The sequence below is a fragment of the Rattus norvegicus genome, chromosome 13 (assembly GCF_036323735.1).
Source record: "Rattus norvegicus strain BN/NHsdMcwi chromosome 13, GRCr8, whole genome shotgun sequence".
Lineage (NCBI taxonomy): Eukaryota > Metazoa > Chordata > Mammalia > Rodentia > Muridae > Rattus > Rattus norvegicus.
The window spans coordinates 46,211,379-46,232,867 of record NC_086031.1 but is presented as its reverse complement, the minus strand read 5'-3'; the positions used below and the strand labels follow the sequence as shown (position 1 = coordinate 46,232,867).

At 46.8% G+C, this 21,489-nt stretch overlaps 1 protein-coding gene across 12 annotated transcripts in view; it reads right to left on the bottom strand.

Moving 5' to 3' along the window:
• Positions 1-21,489, bottom strand: part of Lemd1 (LEM domain containing 1) — a 66,246-nt gene that overhangs the window by 17,238 nt on the left and 27,519 nt on the right. For 2 of the 12 annotated variants that reach the window (XM_063271949.1, XM_063271948.1), the window contains exons 2-3: positions 12,384-12,503; positions 7,931-8,001 (exon numbers count right to left, since the gene is read on the bottom strand). In XM_063271949.1, coding sequence (XP_063128019.1) covers positions 7,931-8,001; positions 12,384-12,503 — 191 coding nt within the window. Of the gene's footprint in view, positions 1-7,930; positions 8,002-12,383; positions 12,504-12,907; positions 13,179-14,722; positions 18,841-21,489 lie in introns of those variants that run through there. The other 10 variants (XM_063271950.1, XM_063271947.1, NM_001402597.1 and 7 more) reach the window with 10 other exon arrangements.

The window sequence follows — 21,489 nt, the reverse complement described above, 5'->3', positions numbered from 1 at the left end:
CTCTCTCTCTCTCTCTCTCTCTCTCTCTCTCTCTCTCGTTCTCTCTCGTTCTCTCTCTCTCTCTCTCCCCTCTCCTCTCTCTCTTTCTCTCTTTCTCTCTCTCTCTCTCTCTTACACACACACACACACACACACACACACACCTATCACAAATAATCAAAAAACTATGGGTAAATCTGGATTAGTACCATATAGACATTCTTTAAAAAAAAAAAACATTTTTGAGGGCTGGAGAGATGGCTCAGTGGGTAAGAGCTCTTCCAGAGGTCCTGAGTTCAAATCCCAGCAACCGCATGGTGGCTCACAACCATCTGTAATGGGATCCATGCCCTCTTCTGGTGTGCCTGAGGACAGCAACAGTGTATTCATACATAAAATAAATAAACATTTTAAAAATATTTTTGAAAGGCAAGAAAAGAGTGGAAAGAAAAGAAAAGCAAATAGAGGGTATCGCTACATTCATTGCAAAGAAATAACAGAAATCCACAATATCTAAGTCACACCTATTAACCAATAAGGTAAACAATCTACTAAAAAGGACAAAAGACATGAACAGGCATTTCATAAATGTGAAAGTACAAATGAAAAATTAATGAGAAAAGATGCTCAATCTTATCAGAAATTAACAAGAGAAATTCCATTTACAATCACGAACAACACATCCCATCACCACACTTATAAAATTAGATCTCTGTCTCTGTCTCTGTCTCTCTGTGTGTGTGTGTGTGTGTGTGTGTGTGTGTGTGTGTGTGTGTGTGTGTGTGTGTGTGTACGCTTGCATTCTCACAGCTTTAATCCCAGAACTCTTGAGACCAAGAACTCTCTGAATTCAAGGCCAGTCTGGTCTTCAGAGCCAGTTCCAGGATAGCAAGTGTGTTACACAGAGAAACCCTGTATCAAAAAACTAAAAGTTAAATTAAGTTAAATCTAGCAATGCTGAATTTCCTTGTTGGCTTGTTTTGAAACAAGGTGTCACTATGCAACCCTGGGTGTCCTCAAACCAGCTTCATAGACCAAGCTGTCTCTGCCTCCCAAGAGCTGGATTGAAGGACTGTCACCACATCCCACTTAGTAGAACTCAACTTTTTTACTCTCCACTTAGGCAAATTCCATCTCTTGATTTGCATATTTAGATGTGTCGACCTGTGTCCCATAGCCTTGGTCTGCAACTGGACGGGTCCACCATCAAAAAAAACCAATAATCCTAAAGAAGCCTTTGCTGCCAAATCCTCCTGCACTGCCTAAAGTCAGACACCAGGGGGAGCAATTTCATCACTAAGACAGCCTTTCCTCCCCTTTGGTCATTTAATACAACTGGATGAAGATTGGAAATAGAAATTCTATTCCAGTTTTTCTTCCGGCTTTCTATGTGTTCTTGGGGACATCACCTCCTTCCTGTACATTTCCTCATCTATAAGGAGAGCCAAGGAGCTCTTTCAGGGAGGAAGCCCCATGATCAATAATTATCTCCAATAAATCATGCCTAAGTTCATGAGTTATGATGAATGGTATCTACTGCCCATGAAGCTGTCCCGTGAATGTCCTATGGAGAGGACAGCAGGAAATTCCTTTCGATAAAATGAAGACAGATGTATGTTCTCAGGAAGGAAATGATAGGAAAGTCCATCAGTAATTAAGAAAAGGCCCCAACAGGCTTCCCTACAGCCCGATCTTATGGATCCGGGTTCCCGGTTGAGGTTCCCTCTTCTCAGATGACTTTAGCTTGTGTCAAGCTGACACAAAACTATCCAGAACACTATGCCTGAGGTCTGTCAGTCATTCTCACCAATTACCAGGTCTATGAAAGGGTTCGTAGGAACCAAGGTAGCTGGTCCATCAGAAGCACAGTAGAGTCAAGGATTGGGGTCGGCACCTATGACAAAAGCCCTTTGGGAGACTGAGCTCTCAACCTGTGGGCTCTGATGCTAACGGCAGGGAGCGGTCAAAATTGAGTCGAATTCTCCATTTCTTTTTGAAAAGAGTATAGGTCTCTCTCTCTCTCTCTTACACACACACACACACACACACACACACACACACACACACACAGTTGGTACTGAGAATAGTTTGTAACTGAATTAGAGCATACTAACCCAACAGAAGGGAAGCACTGATCTCTAAAACTGATCGGGGCATGAGTTATAGGGAGAGGCTCAGGCATTGCTATGCCAGGATGAAGGACACTGAAGGGATCAGAGAACTAGAGGTGACAGGCGTTTCTGGAATGAATGGTGGTAGACCAGGAAGCAAAAGGACACTGTTGAGACAGTAACTGAAGCCTGGCGGGGTCTGTGCGTTGGAGGTACAATTGGTTTTAGCTGGATCTCTGGAGCCAGACAGCAGAGCGCCTGTCTGAGGGCTGGAGGCTTCTTGTTTCTTCTTCCTCTTCTTTTTTTTTTTTTTTAAAGATTTATTTATTTTATGTGTATGAGTACACTGACTGTCTTCAGACACACCAGAAGAGGGCATCAGATCTCATTACAGATGGTTGTGAGCCACCATGTGGTTGCTGGGAATTGAACTCAGGACCACTGGAAGAGCAGTCAGTGCTCTTAACCCCTGAGCCATCTCTCCAGCCCTGGAGGCTTCTTGTGCAGTTTGCTCTCAAGAGGGTTCAGAGACAGGACCCATGGAACAGCAAAAGTGACACATGGTAGCAATGGCCTCGGGCTCCGGTAAAAGAGTACAGACTTCTCTTTACTACTCTTGCCACTATGTACCTGTGAAATGAGTGCAAAGTAACTTAACTTTTAAAAGTTCAAAGAAATGGGCAAGGATGTAGATATGAGGTTTCAGAGGAGGGGTCCTCAAGGGGGGAGTTGAGGGGGGATGGAGGGGGACATAAGCTTTTCTGAATGTTGTCTTATTTTTTTGAGCCAGAATTCTCATTCTGTAGCTCAGGCTAGCCTGGAACTTGGAGTGCTTCTGCCACAGTGTCTTAGGTGTTAGGTTTGCAGGTGTGCGCCACTGTGACTTGTTTATTATACAGAGTTTTAAAAAGTTCAACATGTTTCAGTCACACGCAGAAAGCCGCCCCCTCCCCCTTTGGAGCTGAGAACCGAACCCAGGGCCTTGCGCTTGGTAGGCAAGCGCTCGCTAGGCAAGCGCTCTACCACTGAGCTAAATCCCCAACCCTGAAAGCAGTCTTTAATTATGCCTGAATATTTACTTTTATAAACATCCCCCGGGCATGCTGGTAAGTCATATTCTGCATCATCCAGAGCTTGGTGCTGAAGATATTATTTTCATTTCCTTGCTTTTTCCCCCACTAACCGCGTTATTGTGTATTGCAGATAATTAAATAGTGTGCTTTTTATAGAACAACCCTGCTAACAAAAACAATAGCTCTTATTTGGAGCTAAGTATCTTTTATTAGGTGGCATAACTACTCTGTTCCGAGCTATGTCACCAGTCTGATTTATATGGCTGAACTCAAGCTCCACGACTCACTACAAGGCAGAGGCCATTATTAACCCACTTTCGGATGGCAAGCTCAGACACAGCAAGGTTGGGGACTTATCCAAGTGAGTGGCAGAGCTGGGATTGAGCCCAGAGAGTCTGTCTCTAGAGCCCATAGTTTTGAAATGTCTTATTGTGTTTAGAGCACATTTTAAAGTTTTTTTTTTTTCATAGCAGGGCATGGTGCTGTACACCTTGTAATCCCAGCACTCAGGAGGCAGAGCCAAGTGGATCTCTGTGAGTTCAAGACCAGCCTAATCCACATAGCTAATTCCAGACCAAACAGGGCTATAGAGAGAGATGCTGTCTCAAAACCGAAAAGGGTTTCTTCAGGTTAGAAACTATGCCTCTCTCTCTCTGCACCCTCAAGCAGATTTAAGACAATGCCTGGTACTCAGAAGTGACACTTAGCTCATGGGCTGAGCCTGGCTGGAAGGATTGTCTGATCATATTCTGAACTTGTCCACCCACTGTGACCGAAGCTCTGTCTCTCCAAGTCGTAATGTCTAAGAGGCAACGCATCTGGTGAGGAATAGGAAATCAGAGAGAGACCATCTTCCTCAGGGTAGGACCAAGGCTCCTTCCAAACAGGCCGGTAGAGACCAAGAAGTCAATTTTCCTATGCATAGAGACGAATTGAACTCAGGGCAAAAAACGAAGAAGCTTGGTCCGTTCAACATTTCCCAGCCTAGAGGCAAAGTGTGTGGAAAAGCAGATGATTCCCTAGGCAGGGGGCACATGTGAGAAGCCAGGAGTGAAATGTTTAGGAAAGGTGGCAAATGAGAGGAACCCACCCCCCACCCCCAGGCTGGAGACCAGGGAGTATTGAGGCTATGGTCACAAACAGCAAGTTATCTCTGGGCAGAAACAAGAAAACCTCAGAGGGGTCGGCAGAGCTCCATCTCTCTCTCTCTCTCTCTCTCTCTCTCTCTCTCTCTCTCTCTCTCACACACACACACACACACACTCACACACACATATACACGCACATACACACACATACACACACACATACACATATATACAAAGACTCAGAGACAGACAGAGAGATACAGACAGAAAGACACCCCACCTCATACCCATGCCCATGAGCTCCCCAGCCGCCCTGTGGCTTTTGCCTACAGCCATGCTCTTAAAGTGAGGTGTGCACACCCATATACTTCAGTCCTTGGAACTGGCCCTAAACCCAGAAGACCATGAGTCTCCTTCTGACCTAGTCAGTCCTGCCTTATTCTTGTTGTTCTAGTCTCCCTGACTTGTAACCCCCTTTTACTCTTCATCTCCATTTGGATGGTAAAACACAAAGTACCTTACTCAAACCCCACTTTACAGGAGCTGCTACTGGAGGCCGTTACATCTCGGTTGACTGTAAATCCCTTTGAAAGAGGAGACAGGGGAGCCTGAGTTATAACTGCAAACCTAGCTCTCGCCCCAACAGTAGAAAGATGAGGCATTTCCAGTCCCTGTCAGAGGAATAGCACCACTGACTTCTACTCAAGGACCTGGCTAGTTTGTGTCCCTCACTAAGCATGCACTTGCTACCAGGCTGCACCTCATCCCTGACCCGGCTTTTGTGAGTGGTCTTAATGACTACATCAGCAGGCTATGTCAGTGGTTTGACAACCTACGCGGTCACTAGGTAAAGAAGGGTGCACCAGCTGCCATAGACCACGTCTCAGGAGAGCCGTGCTTCACTATGGAGCCCTCTAAGATGAAAGGATGTTTTGAACAAACACGAGCCCTCTCTTTCTAGACGTGGACAAGATTATTTGGTGCAGGCCACTGCTCCAAATAGCGGTCTAGGTACAAGTGTCTGAATAAACACACTCTCTGCATCTTTACGTGGCAACCTGAACGTTTGTTTACCTCCACTTCCAGATTTAAAGTGGAGCAGATGTGCCGGGGCCCCTTGAAGAATCCGAATGGCTTATATAAATTCCTCACGTTAAAGGATCCTCCGCCATCACATACTTCCTACTTAATTCCACCACCAGTCGAAATATCAATGCAGCTTTGTCTCGGGTTTGTGTAAAAGACTGCGGGCCCCTGCTTCCAAGCTTAGGTGGTTTAAGTATGCAGGTTGCTTTTTCTACTGTAGCCATCTTTGTAAGATCTAGACAAAAGGGTTTTCTGAGGAACCGGGGTTTAGTGAATAGAAAAGATGGATACCTTTGTGAGCCATTTAGTAGACTTTTTTTAAAAAAATCCTTTTAGAAAATGCGGTACTTGCTCAGAATCACCTCATCAAATGCGAGCTGTTTTTGAATGGGAGCTATCGCCATGTTTATACCTGGGGTTTCTTTTCATTTATCTAAGTTCTTCGGGTAGTTTAAATACTAGAATCCAATTGCAACTAACCCATTTGTTGGTAAAACTGTGTGTGATAGGCTCAGCGGAATACATTTTAGGCTCCCGTCAGGCGCAGGACCCTGTGACGGTGGTTCAGCTAATGAGTGAGGTAAAGTGTCTTTTCAAAGGGATTCAGATGAGTGGCCTTTGAAGCATTTCTTACAAAATCACAGGATTTTAACAGTGGGAGGAAAAGAGAGCCGGGAATGAGAAGAATGAAGAGAACTCCAGGCACAAGCAGCAGCTGGCACGGAGGCTCAGGAGACACTGAAGGAAATACCAGGTGCACCCACTGGGCGAGGGTGAGGAGGGAGGAGAGCCACAGGAAGTACGGAGTGTCTCCGGAGGGTGGAGCAAGCGAGTGGTGGGACTGGCTAAGCCTCTGCTGATTGATCTATGCTAGGACTGGGAAAAGTCAGGGGCAAAAACCAATTGGGGATTTTGCAATTGGTTAAAAACAAATAAACAAACCAGTAACAATACGGGTTGGGGTGGAGTACGGGAGAACAGAAGAGAGGTCTCTGTCGGGTGGAGGCTGGGGACGGAGTCCCAGGCTTACATAAGCCAATCAAGTGTTTGCTTTGAGTTACATCATCAGCCTCTGGTTTTTGGTTGGTTGCCTGGGTTTGCAAGATAGGGTCTTGCTATGCAGCCCAGGCTAGTATGGCGCTCACCATCCTCCTGCTTCAGCCTCCTGAGTACTGAGATTAAAGGTACAAACCACCCAGCCCTGCCTGGAGTAAGTTTAAAAACATGATTCTAATCTCAAGAATGTAGAAACCTCTATGTATACATTGCTATGAGAAGTGGGCATTCCACAAGAGGTCCGGGGGCTTTGATGCGGGGCAGCAATGGCCACCTGTGCAGCTGGATGGAAACGGGGATGTTTGCTCCTGATGTCTGTGCTGTACACAGTAGCGGGGGGTGGGGGGGATGTAGCAAGGTGTAAACGCATCCCTCCAATCTACAAAGTACTCGAAGCTGTGAGGGGTCATCTGTCGAGTGGATGCAGCAGCGGGGAGGGAAGGGCAGAGACTGTGAAGGAATAAATCAACTTGACACAGGCCTACGCCTGAGGAGGATCTTGGAGGAGTTAGCACAGGAGGAGGTAACAAGGGGTAGCCGCATAAGAAACGAAGACGAGAGGGCTAAAGCTAGGGGTCTCGAGCATGAGGACATTTATTTAGAGAGCAAGACATCCATCAAGAAGCAAGCCCTTGGGGGTTGGGGATTTAGCTCAGTGGTAGAGCGCTTGCCTAGCAAGCGCAAGGCCCTGGGTTCGGTCCCCAGCTCCGAAAAAAAGAAAAAGAAAAAAAAAAAAGAAGAAGCAAGCCCTTGGAGTGGGGAAGCTAAGAAAGCCAAAAAGCAGAGGCATCAGAGAGATGCCTCAAAACAGTAAGAGGCAGGGGTTAGGAAGAGAAGCCAGGAGAGTCCAGTGTGAGAATTCCTCAGTATCAGCTCCTCTCTGTGCGCAGCGCCAGACAGCACAGGCCTGCCTCCACTTGACAACAGGCACAGCCTGCTAACTGGTTTCCCCGAAGCATGCCACAAACCATCAGTGGACAGGGACCCTAACCCAGCCAGGTCTCTCCTGAGGGAGCCGTCTCACATGCCTGGCCTCCAGTTGCACTGTGGTCAGTTGGAGGGGAAGCCTCATCTCAATATCTAGCTGGCAAAGGGAACGAACACATTTATCCTGTGTTCTTAGTGGGCCTAGAATTCAGTGTGTGAGGGCTGAGGGCTGAGGAGATGGTGTGGGATAGGGTGACGCTGGAGGGCCCATGGCAACGATTTCACAGTGGGGCAAAAGGGACATCGATACTCTGGGTCCTGGCTAGCACACACACACAAAACAAACATTTCAAAAGATGAATTTTCTTTTTCTTTTCTTTTTTTTTTTTTTTGAGCTGGGGACTGAACCCAGGGCCTTGCGCTTGCTAGGCAAGCGCTCTACCACTGAGCTAAATCCCCAACCCCGAATTTTTTTTTTTAAAATCAGGTCTAAACTAGGACTTTATGATTCAAACAGAATGTCGTGAGTTTTTTTTTAATGTGTCTGAGAGTGCTAATTTTTATTTCTAACATATGTGTAGAAGTATTCATGCATTAGAATTGGTCCTACCTTCTTGCCTTCCTTGCCTTTGTTTTTTGAGAATTTGATATTTCCTTTCAAAATGATATTTACGGATGGATCTGGGGAAACAAAAGGAAAACAAGGCCACGAGAACAGATGAGGCAGCAGAAGAAATAAACACCAAGTGTTTTTTTTTTCTCAGCCACAGGGCGCTTCCACTAGGGGAAGAAAATTCACAGTGCCCTTTATAGAGAAAAGCGCCTTCCTCTGGAGCTGCGGGAGCCTTAGTGAGACACGCTCAGGCCTCCTGTGGGGACATAGCTGACTGTCATGTTTGCACACCTCTGAGAGATATAAGCTAGCAGGCTTTCTGAGGGCTGTTGTTCTCAGTTTAGCATTGTCCCTGAAAGCCAGCTGTGAGCTCTGTGTGTCCCCAAATGCCAGGGTAGGAAGGACTTTCTGCCTCCTATCTAGAGCAGCACCCTGAAGAAAGGGAAGCCAGTAGCTTTCTGAATGGCAGGATGGCCGACAGCAGAAAGCAGACCATAGTGACACTGGGATGTGGGGGGAACTCTGTGCTGGGATTTGTGTGTGTGTGTGGTGGGGGAGTCCACAATGGGATGTAGGGAGGAATAAATGCTGGGATATAGGGAGGACTCAGTGCTAGGTGTGGAGAGAACTCTGTGCTAAGATGTGGGGAGGACTCTGTGCTGGGATGTGGGGAGGACACTGTGTTCCGGGAATGTGGGGAGGACTCTGTGCTGGGATGTGGGGAGGACTCTGTGCTGGGATGTGGGGAGGACTCAGTCCTGGGATGTAGGGAGGACTCAGTCCTGGGATGTAGGGAGGACTTAGTCCTGGGATGTAGGAAGGAGTCAGTGCTGGGGTATAGGGAGGACTCTGCTGGTGTGCATTCAGCCTAGATGCTCATGAAGGCATTTTATTTTGCTTTTGATGTTTTGAAGCAAGGTTTCACTACTTGTTCAGGCTCCACCTTCCAGCTAAGGCCCTCCTGTCTCAGCCTCCCCAGGGATGGGATTGTAGAGAGGCTCCACTGTAGGGGCAGTTCTAATGCTAAGGTCCTGTTCCCCAATTGGTTCTTGATCTGTCAGTAAAGAAAGCCATAGGCCAATTGCTGGGTGAAAGGCACAGGCGGGACTTCCAGGGGCAAGCAGGGAGCTGCAAGGAGGAGAGGAGTTTCACCAAGCTTCTGATGGAGAAAGGTTGAAGACCCATGTGAGATCTCAAAACAGACTAGCCATATGGGCAGCTTCTACAGGCGGATGGTCAGGGGCTTTTAGCAAGGGCTAGATGGGACTAGCCACTAAAATTTAGGGCAGGTAGGAGGTATGGAGATAAGAAATTGATAAGGGTACATTTTCCAGGTCAGAGATAGCAGCACCCAGCTATTGTGCCAAGAAGGCAAGTTGGAAATGAACAACTGTGTGTCTTTTTTTTTTTTCTTTTCTTTTTTTCAGAGCTGGGGACTGAACCCAGGGCCTTGCGCTTGCTAGGCAAATGCTCTACCACTGAGCTAAATCCCCAACCCCAACTGTGTGTCTTATATCGGTGGATTCAAGGGGAGCTAGGCAGGGGCAGGTAACTCGGCCCAATTTCAGAGCTAGGCAGGGTAGTGAAAAGCTACACACAACACTCCATCACAGCAGGGCATTTGAACCTGAGAATTTTGAGAAGAGGTTGCTGACCAGGTGTGGTGGCACACACCCGTAATTTCATCGATAGTGAGGCTGAGACAGGAGGATCACTGCGAATCCAAGACCGCTCTGTTCTATGTACTGAATTCCAGAACTGTTAGTGCTACACAGTATTAAAAAACATATCTCGGGCTGGAGAGATGGCTCAGCAGTTAAGAGCACCCGACTGCTCTTCCAGAGGTCATGAGTTCAATTCCCAGCAACCACATGGTGGCTCACAACCATCTGTAAGGAGATCCGATGCCCTCTTCCGGTGTATCTGAAGACAGCTACAGTGTACTTATATATATAATAAATAAAATAAATCTTAAAAAAAATATCTCCTGGGCTGGAGAGATGACTCAGTGGTTAAGAGCACTGACTGCTCTTCCAGAGGTCCTGAGCTCAATTCCCAGCAACCACATGGTGGCTCACAATTATCTATCATGAGATCTGATGCCCTCTTCTGGTGTCTGAGACAGCAACAGTGTACTCACATAAAATAAATCTTTAAAAAACAAAACAAAAACATATCTCCCATCCTCCCCTTCAAAAAACCAAAAGGGGTCAAACAATTAAACCGAAACCCCCACTGCCCAGAACAGTGACTGAAAGTGAGAAAAATCCAATAACTGGTTGTTCGTGAGACCTGAGGAGCTTTCTGTCCTTGCCGTCCTCTAGTCCCACTGCTCACCCCAGCAGGTGTTTTTGGAATCTATTGGATCCAGGCTGACTCTTCATAGGCCGTTCCCAGGTAAAGCCTCCATTCCACACACTGGAGTGGGGTGGAATGGTTCAACCCTCCATTCCAATGTGTTAGAAGGCTCAGGTGACAAACTTGACCTTAAATACACAACTCAGGCCTCCTCTGGACGGTTTTGTGACTGGGGCAAGCACTGGCAGTTGGTAATCCAGGGCTTCACCTAAGCATACGGTGAAGCAGAGCCTCCACTCTGGCCTCGAAGTCAGCATCCGGGAGACCCAGTGGAAACAGTCAATATCACCAATGGGAAGCAATCTTCTGCAGTCCCAGCAGAAACACACCTTTGTGGAGGCTGTGCCCTGGAAACCACACATGCAGTGAAGAGGGGATCCTTGGCCAGAACTAGCTTGGGCTGACTGCAGGTCCCCCAAGCTTCTTCCCCCAAGGAGAAAATGGAGACGACCCCAGTCTGAGACAGCCACTTGTCCCAAGGTCCTTTGTATATACTGGCTATCCCAAGGTTACCTGTATGCTGGCCTACCTACTGGTCAGTGGGGTATATCCCTAAATCCTGCCATCCTTTTGAAATGAGCTCACTGTGCCAATTGGGAAAATCTCTGTGTCCATTCAATATCAAGTTTTTCCCCCATACCATTTGGACTGTTTAATCAAACTGTTAATAAGTATGGGAAATTGTCCTTTTGTACAGATCCCACATGGTCCAAAATACAAAATGTTTATGAAGTACAGGCTATTAGATAGTAAGCACAAGTTTAAGAGGCAGTCAGTCCTGAGTTCAGGTCTTAATTTTGTCACTGTTTGTGTGTGCATGCACGTGTGTGCACAAGCGAGCGCATGTGTGTATGTGTGTGTGCTTATGCACTCATGTGTGTACATGTGTATGCATGTGTATGTGTGTGCACATCTGTGCATGTGTGTATGTGAGTGTACAAGTGTGTGTGCAAGTGTGTATGTGTGTGCATGTGCACACGAGAGCATTGTGTATGTGTGTGCTTATGTGCACATGTCTGTATGTGTGCATGTGTATGCATGTGTGTATGTGTACCTGTATGTGCATGTATGTGCATGTGTGTGTGCCCAAGTGGTCCTCAGGGCCTTACACACACTAGTCAAGTGCCCTACACTGAACTACATGAACTACACCCACAACCCTGACTGTTCTGTTCTTTACTCTCAAACATCCACTGAATTCCTGCTCTGTGATGCTGGACAGAGTGACGTTATTGAAGATGGATGTTCTGGTTCATTGTGCTACATCGAGAAGATGTGGCTCATCTTCTCGAGCCACACCCCAGTGATGTGATTTGGGGCCAGTCACTCTTGCGCTCTGACTTCAGCTAAGTGTTGTGAGGGATAAAGGGTCTGGTTCACATCCTGTCTGGAAGACAGGGGTGGGCCGAATTAGGTACTGTTTCCCAGGGGCTCCGGGGAAATGTTTGTGGGATCTAGAGTGATGTTCTCCAAGGCCATCCTCAAAGCGCGCTGAGGACAGAGACAACTACAGGTGCATGTTTTATGCTGCTTATGTAGTGTGCTTGCAGGGGGAGTGGGGGCAAAGTTAAGGTACCCCAGGGGCCACGGCTTCCCACCCACCCACTCTTCTCCAAAGCTGCTCTAGGCAGTTTGTGTGTGAGAAGTTCCAGAGAAGTACAAGCTGGTTCATCCTTTCTGGGCATGAAATCACTTAATTCAAACAAAACCGTAGTAAAAAAAAAATGTATCCGTTTGAGACAAAGCAGAGTTTTTGACCTCTCGGAAGGCTGGAAGCTCTCGACTCTAGGAGCTAATCTTAAGGACTCCCCATACATAAACTGACTCTGGTTTAGGTGAAGGATGTGCACACCAGCCAGTCCTCCCTGCCCCCCCCCCAATATCCTACCCAGCCCGTCTTCGGTGTGAATAGAGACTTCGGCGCACAGATTCCTTTGCAGCCTAGGGGAGCTTATTTTGTAGGCTGTGTGCGCAGAGGCCACACGGCTATTTCACAGGTCAGCATGCGCATCACTTTCGGTGTGTAAGTCACGCTGGACGGGGTATTAATAAATGTGAAGCTGCCATCTGGCAGCACCGCAGACAACGGTACCTTCACTGTCATCGCTGTCCTCAGAGCCAGGCAGCCTTCTGGGTCTCTTCATGACAGATTCACAGGGAGACGAGGCCAGCAATTGCACTAGCTTTCTTTCATATATTTTTCTGGTGGAAGCTGAGAAGAAACACGGAGAATTAAACCGTTCTGTGTTGTATATTCAGGGTTTGAAATCTTTTCTAACCCAGACCTCTCTTCTAGGAACTTACATTATTGGCTAAGTACGGCTTTTAACAATGAGACGGACCCCAGAGCCACTCAACTCATTCTTACCATTACGCAAACAGGTAATTTCTACAGGTTATCAACAACCAGGTCCTGGGTCCTTCTGAGAGCAGCGGGGACAAAGTCGTGTATGAGGGAGAGACATAATGAAAATAGAGGGCACATATAAAAACCCAAGAGGGCTAATATGATAAAGAATTGGACTTTTTAGCATTGAGAAATTAAAAAATAAAAACAACCCCTCTCCCTCCCTGGCCTTGTATCTCCTGTCTGTAAGGACCTAGACTGTCTGTTACCTCTTCCCTCCATATGGCTGTTTTCCTCTCTGTTTTCAGTGGTTTTTACCACATATGTTCCTTCTACTTTTCTGCTTTAAGTTTTGGAAGTAGCGTGTAAGCAGCAATGAAGCGCCCCCACCCTGCCCCCGATATTAACCGCAGGCATACGTAGTATTGGGCCAGGCGTGAACCCAAGCGTCTTAAGATGCTTGTGCAATTCATAGTCACTCAGACATTTCACATCCACCATGGTGATCAAAAAGTGGCCTCTTCTCTGACAGCCGATTCCCTGAAGCAGGAAAATATTAAGATCATCAAGGTAATTTCACAAATACCACAGCTAGACTCATAGCTGCATCCCCCTGCCGGTCCACAGGGCTAAGGTATTCCTTGCCCCCTCTTGCTGTCTGCCAGTCTCCTGCTTGGGACTGGTGGTAGCCTTGGTAAACCACTTGACAGGCTTCCACTCTAGCCCAGGTTCTTGAGGGTCAGTGATTTCTAACTTTTCTGCTCAAGTAAGGTGAGAAAACTTACCTGGATAAAATGAGCAAAATATTTCCACAACTGCTCTCTGCCCAGGCCTCAAGCCGCCCCGAGGATAAGCCGTTAATTAAATATGAACGAGGCAAGAGAGATTTGTTTTCGGTGAGCTAGAAGAGTTATTTATCTCTGCCCTCTTTTTCATGAGGCTGCGGTGGGGGACGGGGGGGGGGGAGCTTAGAGCAGTCCAGGATTACGGGCTGCAGCCGGTTTCATGCGTGCATTGAGCACAATGAGATGCAATTTTTTATAAGATTTTACAATTTCCACTTACACGTGTTTTGTGCATGTGTGCATATACACATGTGGAGATGGGCGGGTACCACAGTGCATGCACACGTGGGGGGTCAGTGGACAACTTCGGAATCAGTTTTCTTCCCTCGCCACGTGGGTGGACAGGCAAGGGTACTTAACCAACTGAGCTATGTTGTCGTGGTGGTTTTCAATCAACCACAAGGAAACTGTGTGGTTGGTGGACTGGCCTTTGGCAAAAGCCAACACTTAATTCTTAACTCAGATTGAGGCACATAGGTTTGCGAGGGCTTGGTCTGTCTAAACCTGTATAACCTAACTCAATTTGCTTTATCCCCTTTATCTCTTGATTCCTACTCCCCCCCAAAAAACTGACTCCATCACCCATTTAATAAAGTTGGGAAAGAGGTAGGATCACCCATTCACAGAACCCTTTTGAAGGCTTTGCCACACGGGACTTGTTTACTGCTCCTCGTTTCTAAGAGGTTTTCAAGGAATTTTAATATCGCAGGGAAAACAAGCTAAGCGCTCGGCACTGGAAGATCGGGCCCCGTTCGAAGAAATGACTTTTTAACCGGTGCTCAGTCAATGTCCAATTAGGAAGCACATCATAAACGAGCTGGAAAAAAACAGGAATTGTGACCTAGGACAGAGCGCCCGGGCAATTTTGTGCTTCAAACTATGCTTCTTTTCACAAACATAGTCTTGGTTAACATTAGCTTCCTCCTCCTCCTCCTCCGTGTGCTTGGGAGCTTGATGAACCTTTCAAGAAAGCAGAAGTCTAACCCCGGAAAGGTAAAGGGCTCAGCAGCTCAGGTTTTTTTTTTTTTTTTTTTTTTTTTGTACTGGAGGCACACTTAGGCAGATCCGGCCGACATTTGTTCCAGAGAACAGTTGTCTGTTGTTTCCCTTGCTTCCCCAAAATAACCTTCCAGAGAGCTCTCATCAATTTCAAGTGACATTAGACAATTGCCCAGAGGGAACACACATATGGAAGACAGATATTCAAACGGAATCCAACGGGATGATTAACCCACTCACCCCTTCACATGGTTGTCTGCAGTCTATGCACAATCAGTCTGGTTACTTTAGCGGGGCGAGTCTCACCCAAGGGTTGCCACGGACGATGGCCCCTTCTCTGCCTGTTAGACATTGTGGTACTCATAATACTGACAGTGTGACATCAGCACCATACCCTCACCCCAGCAACACTGATGACAAAATCAGATGAGGGATTAAAGCTACGCTCAAACAGAAGGAGGCGCTGGCCAGCGTCAGAGGTGGAGCGCCAAGGAGAAAAGGCGAAGAGAGACTAACTAAAGGCACCATGGAGCACAGGGAGCAAGGAGCTGCACGCGGTACCAAGGAATGGAGGAGAAAAGAGATGGAAAGCAAATGCCAGCATCCAGGCCACCAACCAAGACCCACAGGGAAACAGGAGAGTGGAAGAGACTTGGATCCACATGAAGGATTTTTCCATTAATAAAATAAGAATCATGCTGGGTGGTGGTGGAGACACACTCCTCTAATCCCACAGGCAGAGGCAGGCAGAGCTCTGTGAGTTTGAGGCCAGCCTGGCTGGCCTAGAGAGCAAGTTCCTGGACAGCCAAGGTTACAGACAGAAACCCTGTCTCAAAAAATAAAAAAAAATAATAATAAAAAAATAAAACAGACTGGCGAGATGGCTCAGTGGGTAAGAGCACTGACTGCTCTTCCAGAGGTCCTGAGTTCAAATCCCAGCAACCACATGGTGGCTCACAACCATCTGTAATGGGATCTGTTGCCTTCTTCTGGTGTGTCTGAAGACAGTTATAGCAAACGCATATACATAAATAAATAATTAAAAAAATTTAAAAACCCAAAGACACAATAAGACGAAACGGAAAGAAAAGAAGAATCAAGATGGTCCGGCAGGTAGCTCAGTGGGTAAAGACATTCGCCACCAAACCTGAAGACTTAAGTTCCATTCCTAAGGCTCGCATGGTGGAAAGAACCCACACTTGAAAGTTGTCGGTCGGTCCTCCAAACTCCATACCCACACTGTGGCACACAAGTGTCCACGCATACCACACACATGCACATACAATAGATAAATGTTGTTTTTTTTTAATTAGAAGAATCAGGATGAAGGGCCTGTGCTGACCATACAGAAGTCATGGTTTGGGCCTCGTTAAAACATGTTCAAGTCTCACTCCATTCTCTGGATGTGCTCAAGACAGCTGAGACACATATCATTACATTGCAAAATGTAGATCTTAGCGTTGCTTTATTTTAAGGGGATATCTGTCATACTAGTAGCTGGAATCTTTCGAGAAAAACTGCTGTGATTTTTCCAAAACGATTATGCGAGACAAAATGTAACTGTGAGGAAACACAATGTGTTCATTAAACAGCAGGGGAAGGGGAGCATCTGAAAGGGTTTAAAGGGAACAGAGGACGCCTACCTGGAGTCGAAGCTCAGCTCTGTCCCTTACCATCTGCCGGTGACCAAGTCCCCCCTTTATCTGCTATGGCAATGGCAGCAGAAACTGTCTTTATGCAACTGACAAGAGGCAAGGACTTGAAACACAGGAAGTATTTGGCACCTAGTATATTCTATACGTTTCCACTTCTAATTATCTGTGCACCCTGGCCTCAGAGCTTCAACATCGTCTCCTCCCCCGAGAAGCTCCATCCCATTTAGACTTCCTATGTAGCCCTATGACTACAGCCTTTTCCGGGCCTTGGGAAAGAGCGGAGCATCTTGCGGTGGATGGCCAGGGAGGCTAAGTGGCTCCCAGACTGTGACTCCAAAGTTTTGAATAGAGCAGCAGTTTCCAAACATATGATGTGATCATTTTTATCAACATCCAAACACTGGATTCACCAGACAAAGGCTTGGAAAATTGACACATTTGTTTCAATCAAAGCAAATAAATGATAGGCTTGCCTTATTAGGATGCAGAAGCATTTTTGTTTACATGGCCCAGCATCGCTTTCAACAAAAATCAGCCAGCAGGTGGAATCGCTTCCATTTTAAACAGTGAAGCTGTTGGAATGAGACAGGCATGGTGTGTGTGTGTGTGTGTGTGTGTGTGTGTGTGTGTGTGTATGTGTGTGTGTGTATGTGTGTTTGTGTGTCTGTGTCTCTGTGTGTGTTTGTGTATGTCTGTGTGTGTATCTGTGTATGTGTCTGTGTGTATATGTCTGTGTGTGTGTGTCTGTGTGTATATGTGTGTGTCTGTGTGTGTATGTGTGTTTGTGTGTATGTGTGTCTGTGTCTCTGTGTGTGTGTTTGTGTATGTCTGTGTGTGTATCTGTGTATGTGTCTGTGTGTATATGTCTGTGTGTGTGTCTGTGTGTGTATGTGTGTTTGTGTATGTGTGTGTGTGTCTGTGTCTCTGTGTGTGTGTGTTTGTGTGTGTCTGTGTGTGTATCTGTGTATGTGTCTGTGTGTATATGTCTGTGTGTGTGTGTGTGTTTGTGTTTGTGTTTGTTTTTCTTGATCAAACCCCTGGCATTTGAAACCAGTGGGTTAAAAAAGGATCAATTAGCAGGACTTTGCCAGCCTGTGTGGGTTGAGCCTCCTGCTCTATCTTCGACAGACCTTGGGGTCTACAGCTCTCCCCTCCCGAGCTCCCCTCATGCATATGCATGGTACCATTGTCAGCATTGTTCCATCGAGGATTCCTGTGTGAGATCCTGAAATACTCATCCTCCGTGTGCACAGCCTTTCTGTCAGTCTTATCTGTGTGGTCCTGGGCTTTGGCTTGGTTTTGTTTTTATTCTCCCCACAGCCGAGAAGGCATTCCACCCCATTCTTAAGGCAGGTTTAATTGCCAATCGACTAGGTATTCAACACGATAAGGTATCTAAGTCCTGAGAGTTTCCTCCTTTCATTAAAATGTAGATCCAATTTCTCTTCTCTTAATGCCACATGCTGTTATTAAACCAAAAGAATGGAAGTAGTAAAAGCCAGATGTCACTTCAGTCTCAGATTTGATAGGGGCACAATTTCCTCTCCTCCAGCTTAATCTGCCAGTTATTTACTAACCCCATCCTTCGGAAGAATATACAATTTAAATGTAAATGCAATTTACATAGGGGAGCAGATAGTAGATTTGCAGTTTCAATTGCCAAAAACCATTTGCAAAGGGGGAAATCAGCCAAAGCAAAGACCAGCAGCTGTCAGCCTCAGGTTGAGCCATTCACCGTCTCTGCTCTGTTCTGGAAGCCACCTGCCTCAGAGCCTCAGCTACAAGGCACAGGGGTTACCACAGCCACCTCAGGTATTCCAAGCTGAGTGCACGCCCCTCCTCCAGGGAGGCTGGGTAAGCTTGGGTTTCAATGAGCAAAGCCTGTTGCCACCACCTCTGAAAGAACTGAAGAATTCCTCTCAACAATTATCGACCATCACTTACACTGGAGTTGGCATGATGCTTGCCTTAAATCAGGGCAAGGAGCGGGGAAAGAAACAAGAGTATCATTGAAGAGCTCGGCATCCCTGCTAAGAGGGAAAAAATACAGATCATTAAAAGAAAATAAGACAAGTATCAATAGGAAAGCCCTAAGTGTCATTCAGGCTGAGCTTTCCAGAAACCATGTTTTTTTGTAACAAGGGCCCCTGGCAACAGCCAGGAGGACAGGGAGTGAGAAGGAAAAGCAGTCAGGTAGCCTAGGGCCAAACTGTCGGGAATTTGTGGGAGACATTAAAGGGCTTGGCCTTTTACCTTTAGGCACATTTTAGAAGTTTCAAAGCCGGATGTGGCTCTCATGTCCCTTTTAGATTAAACAGGATTTGACAGTAAAGGGCAACGAGCAAAAAGTCTAGAAGCTACTGGGGGTTGGGGGTGTGGGGGGGGCCTAACACAGCAGGACGAAGGATAATCCTGACCAGGACACCTGAAGGGATGTCTTTTCTGCTCTCTCAGATAGGCACCGCCTGTTGCTGTCTCTTGTCTCAGAACGGAGCCTACCCAGTGTGGTCTACGCAGCCCTACACTTCAGAAGTGAGTCTGCACAAGTCTTCTCAACCTTGATGGCACCCTCCTTGAAGGCACCGGCGACACGGATAACCACGGTCTCTTCTGTTTGGCTCTGGGATTAATTACACCTTCTAGACAAATTTGCCTCCCTAATTAATCTTTCTTCGGCTAACATTAAAATTAACTAGTAGTCTTGGAGCCCATGCCAACTGGGCAGGGATGAGGAGCAGCGGAAGGCAAGGGGAGGGGCTGCTGCCGCTGCCATTCACCTTGGGTCAACACAGCAGTGCTGGGAACTGTGTGCTGGGGGGGGGGGGGCTCTATGGTTACAGACTCCAGGCAGGGGAGCGTTTGGAATCATGAAGTGGCTGAAGGTGAGATGGGAGTAGGTGGAGGCCGAGAGGGGACTTCCCAGTAACAGACATGGGGAAGAGGGTGGGGGTATCCCAACAAAGAAGTGTGAAACCAAAGAGAAAGTCACACAATGACCACTGATGTGTGAAACCAAAGAGAAAGTCACACAATGGCCACTGTATAAACACCGTGGTAAGTATACACGCAACAAACTCACCACTGGGGCTACAGAGAAGGCTCACCAGCAAGTAACACTTGTTGCTCTTTGCAGAGGACTGGGTTTGCCTCCCAGCACCAACGCGGAGACTTGGAAACACCTGTAACTTAGGTCCCAGGAGATCCAGTCCTCAAGTTTGACCTCCGAGGACACCAGGAAAACAAAGGGACATTAAATAAAAATTTTTAAAAAATTAAAAACATGCGTTTTTTTCCCTTTCAGTAAATCAAATTGGTAAATTCTAACACAAAACTAGATGTGAACTTTCCCTAGTGATTTTCTTTCCTCTTTTTCTTTTTTCTTTTCTTTTCTCCACCCACCCCTTTTTTGTTCTGTTTTATTTTGTTTGTTTCCTTGCTTTTTTTTGTTTGGTTGGGGTTTTTTGGTTTGGTTTGGTTTTGGTTTTGGTTTTGGTTTTGGTTTTGGTTTTGGTTTTGGTTTTGGTTTTGGTTTTGGTTTTGGTTTTGGTTTTGGAAACAGGGTTTCTCTGTGTAGCCCTGGCTGTCCAGGAACTGGCTCTGTAGACCAGGCTGGCCTGGAACTCAGAGATCTGCCTCCCTCTGTCTCCTGAGAGGCAGGGTTAAAAGTGTGCACAATTCCGCCCTGATTTCCCCTAGTGCTGGGGTTCACTAACCCAAGGAGTTGTCAGAGATGTTTGGATGGCACTGGGGACACAGAGAAGCAGCCTCGGCGACTGTATGTCAGACCCCACACACAAAGTGCTCTTTTGAATATATTTATTAATTCTTTGAGACTATCATGAGAACATGCAACTGATTTTGATAATATTCACTCCAAACTCCTCCTAGCTCCTCTGCTCCCACTCCTCTGCCCGTTCTTTCCTATGTTTTTGTTTTTTAAACCCACTGAGTCTAACATGTGCTGCTGATGTATTCACGGGGTGGGGACCACACACTCCTAAAGGATGGTTGACCTCAGGGACCACACTCTTAAAGAAAATTGTTTCCCCAAAAAGTCATCTATTGTCCATAGTTCCTCAGCTGGGACTAGGAACACGTGAGCCTCTACCCCCTATGTTGGGGTGTTGATTGACTTAGTCGTATGCAGGCGACCACAGCTGCTGTGTGTTTCTGAGTACGATGGTGCCATCCTGCCTAGAATACACTTTGTTTCTGGTCCTCCTCAGCCTCTGTCTCTTTAAATCTTTCTGACCCGTATTCCGCAATGGACCCTGAGCTTTGGGGGAAGTATGATATACCTGTCCCACTTGGGGCTGAGCACTCTAAAGACAATGTCGTGGTTTGAATATGCTTGTCCCATAGGGAATGGAACTGGTAGGAGGCGTAGCCTCGTTGGAGGAAGTGTGCCACTGTGGGGGTGGGCTTTGAGGTCTCCTATATATGCTCAAGTCTGGCCAGAGTCCGTCTCTCCTGGCTGCAGTTGGATCAAGATGCAGAATTCTCAGCTCCTACTACATACAATACCATGTCTACCATGATATTAATGGGCTGAACCTCTGAACCTGTAAGCCAGCCCCAATTAAATGTTGTCCCTTATAAGAGTTGCCTTGGTCATGGTGACTCTTCGCAGCAGTGGAAACCCTAGCTGAGACAGACACCCTACACTCTAAAGAAAGTTCTCTGATAATGTCACAGTTGTACTAATCTACGGGTGTGGCGATATGAGGTTAGAGGGCAGCTGGAGGCCATGTGCATTTAGTAAAATATAGCGGTAGGTTCACCTGAGGCCTGTATGCTCCGGTCATGATCCTTGGTCAGATTTACCAGGCATGGGTTTCCTCTTGTGCAGTGGTCCTTGAAATCCAACCAGAAGGCAGCTGGCTATCCTCATAACATTCATATCACCATCACACTCACAGCCTGTTGTTACTGTAGCTCGCAGGTCTCACAGTTGAATAAGACTGATGATTACGAACCATGAGCCCCACCCCGCCAAACGCTTAGCACCTTACGGTACTATGAGCGCTCTCCAAAAAGGAGTAAACTTCCTGGTCAGTTCCAACTTGATTTCTCCTGTGACCGAAGTGGAAGGCATCTTCAATAATAGGGTCATTCTATCAAGTGTGGTTGGTGGGCAGCCAAGGGAGTTTCTGGGAAACCACAGAAAACATGGATTCTAAGGAGAGATCTCGCTGCCACAGAAAGATAGGACGCTACCCATCTGCTCTGCTTTCCAAGCCGCTGCTGAACACCAACATGGTTCTAGCCTCCAGGTCTATCCTGAAGACAAGCAAGGCAAGGCTCTAATGCTGGCAAGTGACTATCTTGGGGGCTCACGGCCCACCGCCAGAG